Source organism: Centruroides sculpturatus, unplaced genomic scaffold, assembly GCF_000671375.1.
Source record: "Centruroides sculpturatus isolate CEXI.00-Female unplaced genomic scaffold, Cexi_2.0 scaffold741, whole genome shotgun sequence".
In the NCBI taxonomy this organism is placed as follows: Eukaryota; Metazoa; Arthropoda; class Arachnida; order Scorpiones; family Buthidae; genus Centruroides; species Centruroides sculpturatus.
Window position 1 is genome coordinate 259,043 of NW_019385067.1, and position 8,859 is coordinate 267,901.

Below are 8,859 nucleotides of genomic sequence, written 5' to 3' on the forward strand. Positions count from 1 at the left end.
AATTTTTTAAATATATTTTATTTATATTTTACTTATTTTTAAAAAATATCTTCCAAGTAATCCATCATCATCAACTGATACATCACCACTACTTTTGGCTATAAATTTTCATTGTTAAGGTATATAAAAAGATGATATTTGTATATCATCCAAACAGATATAGAAACACGCAATATATCATAGAATAATCAGCATAATGTGTAGTAGAAAAAAATCCATTTTGTTCTATAAAGTCAAACATTTGTTACATCTTCTAATCTAAACAACCTATTTAAATGTAATTAATGTATACATTATTACAGCTTTATCATTAATGAAGGATTATCATGAATAATTTGTTGTTGGTGTCATGATGCGTAACATATGTTCGTGATGCATAACGTATAAGGCGTTTTGTGACAAATGATGCGTCAATAAAGTATTGACACTGTGGGGACTTGATTAATAATAATTTTTGGCATCCTTTTCAATTTTTGATATACGTTCTCGCCTTGTGATTGTGCAAAACGTGCCAAACAGATTGCAGTTTTGAAGGATTTTCGACCCATATAACAGATTTAAACCAGTTGAATGATATTTTTTCCATCACTTTAAAGATGTTTTTTTTGCCTCATACGAATAAGAGAAAAAATCTCGTATGTTTTTGAAAATTTTCAAAATATCTTATGAAATCTTTTAAGTTTACAAAAAAGAAATTCAATTTTTTTTTCATTGTTGCAATACTTTTTCCGGTTCTAAAACCAATCTGGAACAACTTTAAAGAAAAAGTAATTTAAAATTTTTATTTTATTTCTCTTTTTTCTTTTCGTTTAAGGAAAGAGCATAAAGTAATGTAAGCAAATTTAATTGTGTAAAGTTTTTTTTGGGCATACAAATTTGAAAATAAAATTATATTTGACTTAAAATGATTTAAATTTTAAAATGATTTAACCTGATTGGTTGAAGCAATGATAATCAATCAGCCAATCAGATCGATAGAAATCGTTATATATTTAATTTCGTTTTCCAGTTCTTATAAGTCGAACCAAAAAATGTTAAATCTATAAAAAAAACAATTGATTTTTTATTGAATTAAAATACATAATAGTAGAATCTTAACAAAATTACAAAGAATAGTTTAAACATTTTAAATATANCGATTTTATCAGAAAATATTTCATATCAAGATTTATCTAATTTTAAATTTATTTTAAATAGGCTAACTGTTATCTTACAAATCTTTAAGATATCTTACTAATGATAGTTAAATTTTGAGCTTTTTAAAAAATTTTATCTAGAGAAATATTCTGAAACTGAAAGAAGTGCAAAAGAGGAAAACGATGATTTCATTCTTTCTTACAGAACATTACCCAGTTACTGCGAAGTCACGTTGCCTATTTTCAAATTTAGAAGACAGAAAATATTTTAACAAATATATATTTCAATTTACTAATATAAACAGTGCCAATATTCTACACGGAGAAAGCGAAGAACAACAAATTAAAGATGCAGATTCAAATGCTTCTAATTGTTCTCTAAATCAAACTTTCGATTATAACGATAGCAAGTTAATGACAATTGGTATACAAAATCATGATATTTAGCAGTCATAGATTCTATATAGTTAGTTATATTATACAATATAAACAGATAATTCTATTCTAGATAGAGAAATCAATACAGGTCTTGTACTTAAAGACCCAGATTTAAACGTCTCTAATTATTTCATAAATCAAGCCTTTTACAATGACAATGGAAACACGATGATAATTGGAAAATAAAGGTGTAATATTTAGCAATAATAGTCTTTATCTTCAGTTACGCTGTATAATATAAACAGATCCATTATTCTAGATAGAGAAATCAATATGTATATTCAAATTATGGACGAAGATCCAAGAGCTGCTTCGTGTTTCGTGAATCAAGTCTTTGATTTCGATGAAAATGATTCAATGATAATTGGTAGATAATAACTGGGCATGGACTATATTCTGCAATCAATCTTTCTACTTAGTTTGCTTTATAATATATTAATATAATATTGAATTTATTTACTTTTTTTTTAATTTACAGACGAAATAAATACAAGCGAACGAAAAGAAATTCTTATAGCACCTAATACAGTTAAAGAATATTCTAAATTAAATAATTCTAACTTCTCTTCTGTATTCTTACATAATTTTTAGAAATCAAAATTTAAATAATTAATTTGCATTTTCTCAGTATTAATTAATTAATTAATTTTTTTGAAAGGATTTGGATTCAAATGACTATATCTACATTAAAGCTGTGGAAGATAGTTTTGATTTCATTTATCGTATTCCAAGAATCAACAAGACAACAATATGCAGAATAAATCAAATGAAAAACAATTCTGAGAATATTGCCTACTACCTTCACCTAGAAAAAATGAAGGAAAAAGATTTGTATAGATTCATATAGGAATAAATAACACTTTAAAAGTTAATAATTATACTTTAATGAAAGTATTTCTGTTAAGTGCAAGAAAAAAAAGCAATTATCCAGTTATAGAATACGTTATCTCATTGTATAGAGATTACAAACAAAATAATAAAAATTTCAGCATAGGATTATTAATTTAAGTGTTTGAAGTAGCATAAAAGTAGAAAAGTTTGTAATAAAATTACCTTAAATTATATTTTAAAAATTGCTAACAAAATTTTGGAATTTAATTTAATTTGAAAGAATTGGAGATATATATATATATATATCATTTTCAATATGATATATATTGAAATATATATATATATATATAATCAAACCATTTAGGTACTCATTATACTTTGCATGATATTACAAACAGTTTTTTCAATGATAAATTTGTATTAATTGTTTACGTAAGTTATTATATTATTTTCAAACTGAAATAGTTTTTTCCCACTTGTAAATGACAACTTTATAACGTTATTTTCAATACGAAACTAATATATTAGGCTTTAGAGATCCTAGAAAATTACTTATTTTACTTCCAAAGAATATTCTAAGCAAGGAGAAAAGCGAAAAATTTATGCTGAAGAAAGTGAATATATGTTTTTAAATACATATTAGCATTTTTTGTGTACTGTACATAAAAGCGTAAAGTTAAAACTAAAATGAGTATTCGTATATTTTTGTGTATAGAACAGAGAATCTATATTAGAAAAATGGAAGAACGGTTGCTTAGATAAAATAATCATTTATAAAAACAAGAATCCTCAGTGGAATCACAGTTAGTATTATGATAACTTCCTCAGCATCTGGATAATAAGTATTGACGACATTTATTCCCACGTTGTTACCTAGTTAACTCGTACAGTTCCCTCGACAGCTTATACGAAGAAAAATATCCTTAAGGATGACTGTTCTGTATAATCAATGTGCAATTTTTTTACTATTACAGAAATAAAATGCTATACATTGAATTTCAAAGGAAGAGCTAAAATACCTTTCATTAACAATTTTCAAATTTTTAATGAAAACTAGGTAAAATGTAATAAATAACTTCAGAAGATTTTCTGTTAATATTTTTAATACAAAAATAATCATATTCAGCATTAAATAAGATTATTTCGGGTATTATTGACTTTATTCAATTCTCTTGGTAACGGAAACTCATTAATTAAACTCTATCTTGTTTTAATTAAAACAGCAGATTAACAAAAACAACATTTTCGAAAAAAGTAGTTTCTCCTCTAAACCAAGAATATATTATATCAAACGTCACTCATCGATCTCCATTTCATTGGTGATAATTTTTAAATATAAATGATGTAACGCTTACTGACTAATTTAATTGGCTAACTAATCAGAGAACGAATAAAATTGACGTCAGAATTAACCAACCTATAAAAGAATAAAGTATTCGCGTTATTTTTTATTTCTTCCTTTATAGGTTTATTTTGAAATAAGAAGACGATTTTATTGGCTAATTCATAACTCAAAGTTTAATTCGTCAATAAATTATTATTGTGATGTTCCTGTAATAGATTTTAATTAATTTTAAACTGGAAATCCGGATGCCATTTTAAATCTTTTTCAATCAATTAATTTAATATTTTATAAATGTCAAAGTCTTTCTAGATAATTAATTATTGTAAACTAATTTAAAACTTTATATAAATAGAATAAATGTCTAATTGATAAAGAATTCGCTTTATATGCTATATGTTAAATTTTAGTTTTTGATCAATAAGGTTAATAAACGATAATTTCAATCACTTATTATTATTATTCATTAAATTACGTATTTTATTAATAACTTTGCCTTTGATTTTTGTCATCATATTTCAGATTAAATGCAGTTTGGAAAAGTAGCAAATAACGATTTTATCATTGACTATTCCTATCCTTTATGTGCATTTCAAGCTTAAAGAGTGGCATTAACAAGTTTTGAATAATAATTTTTCTGTGAATAATTATAAAAACTCTACACAAATGTATGACTTAAGTAAATTTAACTTGTACTGTACAGTACATTTATACATAACTTATCTTTATATAAATAGTAGAAAGATGGTTTTTTTTTAATAATGTCAAACAATTTTTATTAATATTTACTTCAAATTGTTTAAGAAATAAGTTTATATTGAATTCTTATTGAAATTTTTACTCTTAAGATTGTTATTATCATTGACAAAATATAATAGTGATGAGGATGGTGATAATTTTACTATCTTAATCATTAATAATAAGAAATATGAAAGAAAGACACTGAGAATACGAGATGAAGTTTTTAAAATGAATTGACAGCAACTAAAGAAATTATATAACATGTAATAACGTTTGACATTTGTTTTTCTCATAATACAAAGAATTTTAATTTCTCACGCTACGAATTAAAAAACAGTTTAAAATATAGTTGATTATAAAAATACTTGATATAGATGATTTTAAAAATTTATTTTAATAAAAAAATTCGTTTTAAATATTACAATATTCTACATTATTGTTAATGTAGAATATTAATGCAGGTTAATATATAAAGTAATTATTATTTCATAAAATAATATATTATATAAATATAATGAGAAAACTATGTTATTGATTCATAAATCTGGGGGTGACTAATTTTACTTATTGGGCATCGCCATGAATCGTTCTTATAAAAAAAGAAAAAAAATCTATTTTTAAGTATTTTAAGATCTTTACATAATACAGGTCTAGTAAAAAGAATGTAATATATTTTCTTATTAGATAATACACATTGATTAATTGTGTAATGTAACTGAATTTTCTATTAACGTTATCTGTCTTCTTCAATAATCTTTCACATCATTAGTGAAGGAATGTGACTTATTACAACTTTATGACGTTACATTTCTCCATTGTTGCATCAATAACGGAAATTAAATTAATGTTTTTAAACTTTAGCAATTTAAAAGAATAAAGTTTATATAATTAAATATTAAATTTTAACATATAAAGCATTCAATAACTAAAATTAAATAATTAATTAAGTATCATAAAATATTTGAAAATAATTTTCAATTTAGAATAAAAACATTATTCTTATTATTTGTTTGAAATATTTTTAAGAATATTTTAAGAAAATAGTTACTGCCGAAACCTATTTTCAATATATCCAAGAATATGTTTAAGAGTGTGGCAAAATATTTATCTCTAGCTTTATAGTTTCTTTATGTAACTTACACAATTGTAATTTTTTCAAAAATATTTTGATACACGTAAGTCTTTCTGCAGAAAGTTTCAAGAAGTATGTGATACTGGATCTAATAAAAATATTTCACATCCGGAAATTTCAAAAGGACAGGAATCAGACAAACAAAGATATATATTCTGGTCCAACAAATTGGAATTTAAGCAAAGAAAATGCAAAAGTTTCGATGATTTCACAACTGGATGAATGGAGCAGTAACATGAGGAAATAACCGAGTCCGAGAAGATATCCAATAACCTATCCATGAGTAGAAGTAGATAAACTTATCCATGAAATTCAGACCAGAGGATAAAAGACCCATTAGTAGATCGCTAAGAGATGGGCAGATCAATTTCTTTGAAGTTCGACTACAGAAACAAAATTTTATTTTTTTCAATTCTTGAAACGTATATAATTTATACAATACGAAAAATGGTTTTAAAAGTTTCAGATAAATAACTTTGAATTCTTATTTTATTCAATATTACTGAATATTATTTTATTCAATATTTGGATATAAATAGAAAATAAAACATGGATAAGATCGAGCTTGAAAAAAGTTAGATATTCTATAAAATATCCAAGTTTTATACAAATTAAATAAAAAGAAATGTATTTGTCGAGAAAGAACAGCTCATCTTTCGAACTGATAATTTATATTTTACATATTTAATTACTTTATTTTTTATTCTTTATGTGTGTTACACTAAAATTAATTAACAATGCAATATATAAAGTTTTTTGTTGAAGGCGAAATATAATTATTAAAATTCTAAACGATATGACTAAAGTATAAGTCTACTTATGTGTGTTTTCTCATAAATCTAATTGTCACTAATTTCTTACTTGCCTATATAAACAATTAGATTCAAGAAATTAGCCGAATTTATTTGTATTTTACTTTTAAAATTACTTTTTCGTTTATACTATTACTTTTACGAGCTTTCCTCGTAAAATTAAAAAAAAAATGTAAAAAATTTCGTTAGTCATTAATTAGATTTTTCAATTTTCTATCACTTTATATATGCAGATTTGATTTTACTATAAGAAACTTAAAATTACATATTTAATCACTAAAAAATTCTATTTTTTCTGACTTATTTTTAAAATTATTATTCATTTATTTGGAGGAGGGAAAGAAGGGATAGAAAATTCTAAAATGAAAACAACTTTAAAAAATTATTAATTCCGTCGCCCACACATGTTCTTGAAAGAAACACTTAAAATATATTTAAAAATCCACTTACAGAAAGATTAAAAACAGAAAAAAAAGATTAAAATGTTTACGTTATCAATAAAATTTCCGACGTAAGCTCGAAAATACAAGCAAATAAAAGAGACAAAAGTAATCTTTAAAAATTAATATTTTAAATTTAAAAAATGTTCGATCAATTTTTATATTTATAAGTTATTTATTTTAAAATTTTTTAAATATATTTTATTTATATTTTACTTATTTTTAAAAAATATCTTCCAAGTAATCCATCATCATCAACTGATACATCACCACTACTTTTGGCTATAAATTTTCATTGTTAAGGTATATAAAAAGATGATATTTGTATATCATCCAAACAGATATAGAAACACGCAATATATCATAGAATAATCAGCATAATGTGTAGTAGAAAAAAATCCATTTTGTTCTATAAAGTCAAACATTTGTTACATCTTCTAATCTAAACAACCTATTTAAATGTAATTAATGTATACATTATTACAGCTTTATCATTAATGAAGGATTATCATGAATAATTTGTTGTTGGTGTCATGATGCGTAACATATGTTCGTGATGCATAACGTATAAGGCGTTTTGTGACAAATGATGCGTCAATAAAGTATTGACACTGTGGGGACTTGATTAATAATAATTTTTGGCATCCTTTTCAATTTTTGATATACGTTCTCGCCTTGTGATTGTGCAAAACGTGCCAAACAGATTGCAGTTTTGAAGGATTTTCGACCCATATAACAGATTTAAACCAGTTGAATGATATTTTTTCCATCACTTTAAAGATGTTTTTTTTGCCTCATACGAATAAGAGAAAAAATCTCGTATGTTTTTGAAAATTTTCAAAATATCTTATGAAATCTTTTAAGTTTACAAAAAAGAAATTCAATTTTTTTTTCATTGTTGCAATACTTTTTCCGGTTCTAAAACCAATCTGGAACAACTTTAAAGAAAAAGTAATTTAAAATTTTTATTTTATTTCTCTTTTTTCTTTTCGTTTAAGGAAAGAGCATAAAGTAATGTAAGCAAATTTAATTGTGTAAAGTTTTTTTTGGGCATACAAATTTGAAAATAAAATTATATTTGACTTAAAATGATTTAAATTTTAAAATGATTTAACCTGATTGGTTGAAGCAATGATAATCAATCAGCCAATCAGATCGATAGAAATCGTTATATATTTAATTTCGTTTTCCAGTTCTTATAAGTCGAACCAAAAAATGTTAAATCTATAAAAAAAACAATTGATTTTTTATTGAATTAAAATACATAATAGTAGAATCTTAACAAAATTACAAAGAATAGTTTAAACATTTTAAATATAATTATAATTATAAAAAATTATAAAATTACATTGTTTCTAAACTTATATTTTTATTAGAATATTTATAGAATTTAGTATAGTTGTAGGTGATTAGGATAAAATCTATTTCTTTGGATGGGGTCTTATAAAAAAAGAATTTAAAGAAATTGACTTAATGTGTCCCTTTAGGAAACCGACTAAAACACATGCAGTCACATAAATCACANATTTTTTAAATATATTTTATTTATATTTTACTTATTTTTAAAAAATATCTTCCAAGTAATCCATCATCATCAACTGATACATCACCACTACTTTTGGCTATAAATTTTCATTGTTAAGGTATATAAAAAGATGATATTTGTATATCATCCAAACAGATATAGAAACACGCAATATATCATAGAATAATCAGCATAATGTGTAGTAGAAAAAAATCCATTTTGTTCTATAAAGTCAAACATTTGTTACATCTTCTAATCTAAACAACCTATTTAAATGTAATTAATGTATACATTATTACAGCTTTATCATTAATGAAGGATTATCATGAATAATTTGTTGTTGGTGTCATGATGCGTAACATATGTTCGTGATGCATAACGTATAAGGCGTTTTGTGACAAATGATGCGTCAATAAAGTATTGACACTGTGGGGACTTGATTAATAATAATTTTTGGCATCC

General features: G+C 23.8%; 1 protein-coding gene across 1 annotated transcript; it reads left to right on the forward strand.

The window, feature by feature from the left end:
• Nucleotides 1-1,837: 1,837 nt before the first annotated feature.
• LOC111634175 lies at nucleotides 1,838-2,475 on the forward strand. Its single transcript, XM_023378880.1, has 3 exons — nucleotides 1,838-1,941; nucleotides 2,053-2,102; nucleotides 2,233-2,475. Exons 1-3 carry the CDS (start codon nucleotides 1,848-1,850, stop codon nucleotides 2,419-2,421), a joined length of 333 nt encoding a protein of 110 aa, XP_023234648.1. The 5' UTR covers nucleotides 1,838-1,847; the 3' UTR covers nucleotides 2,422-2,475.
• Nucleotides 2,476-8,859: the final 6,384 nt, after the last annotated feature.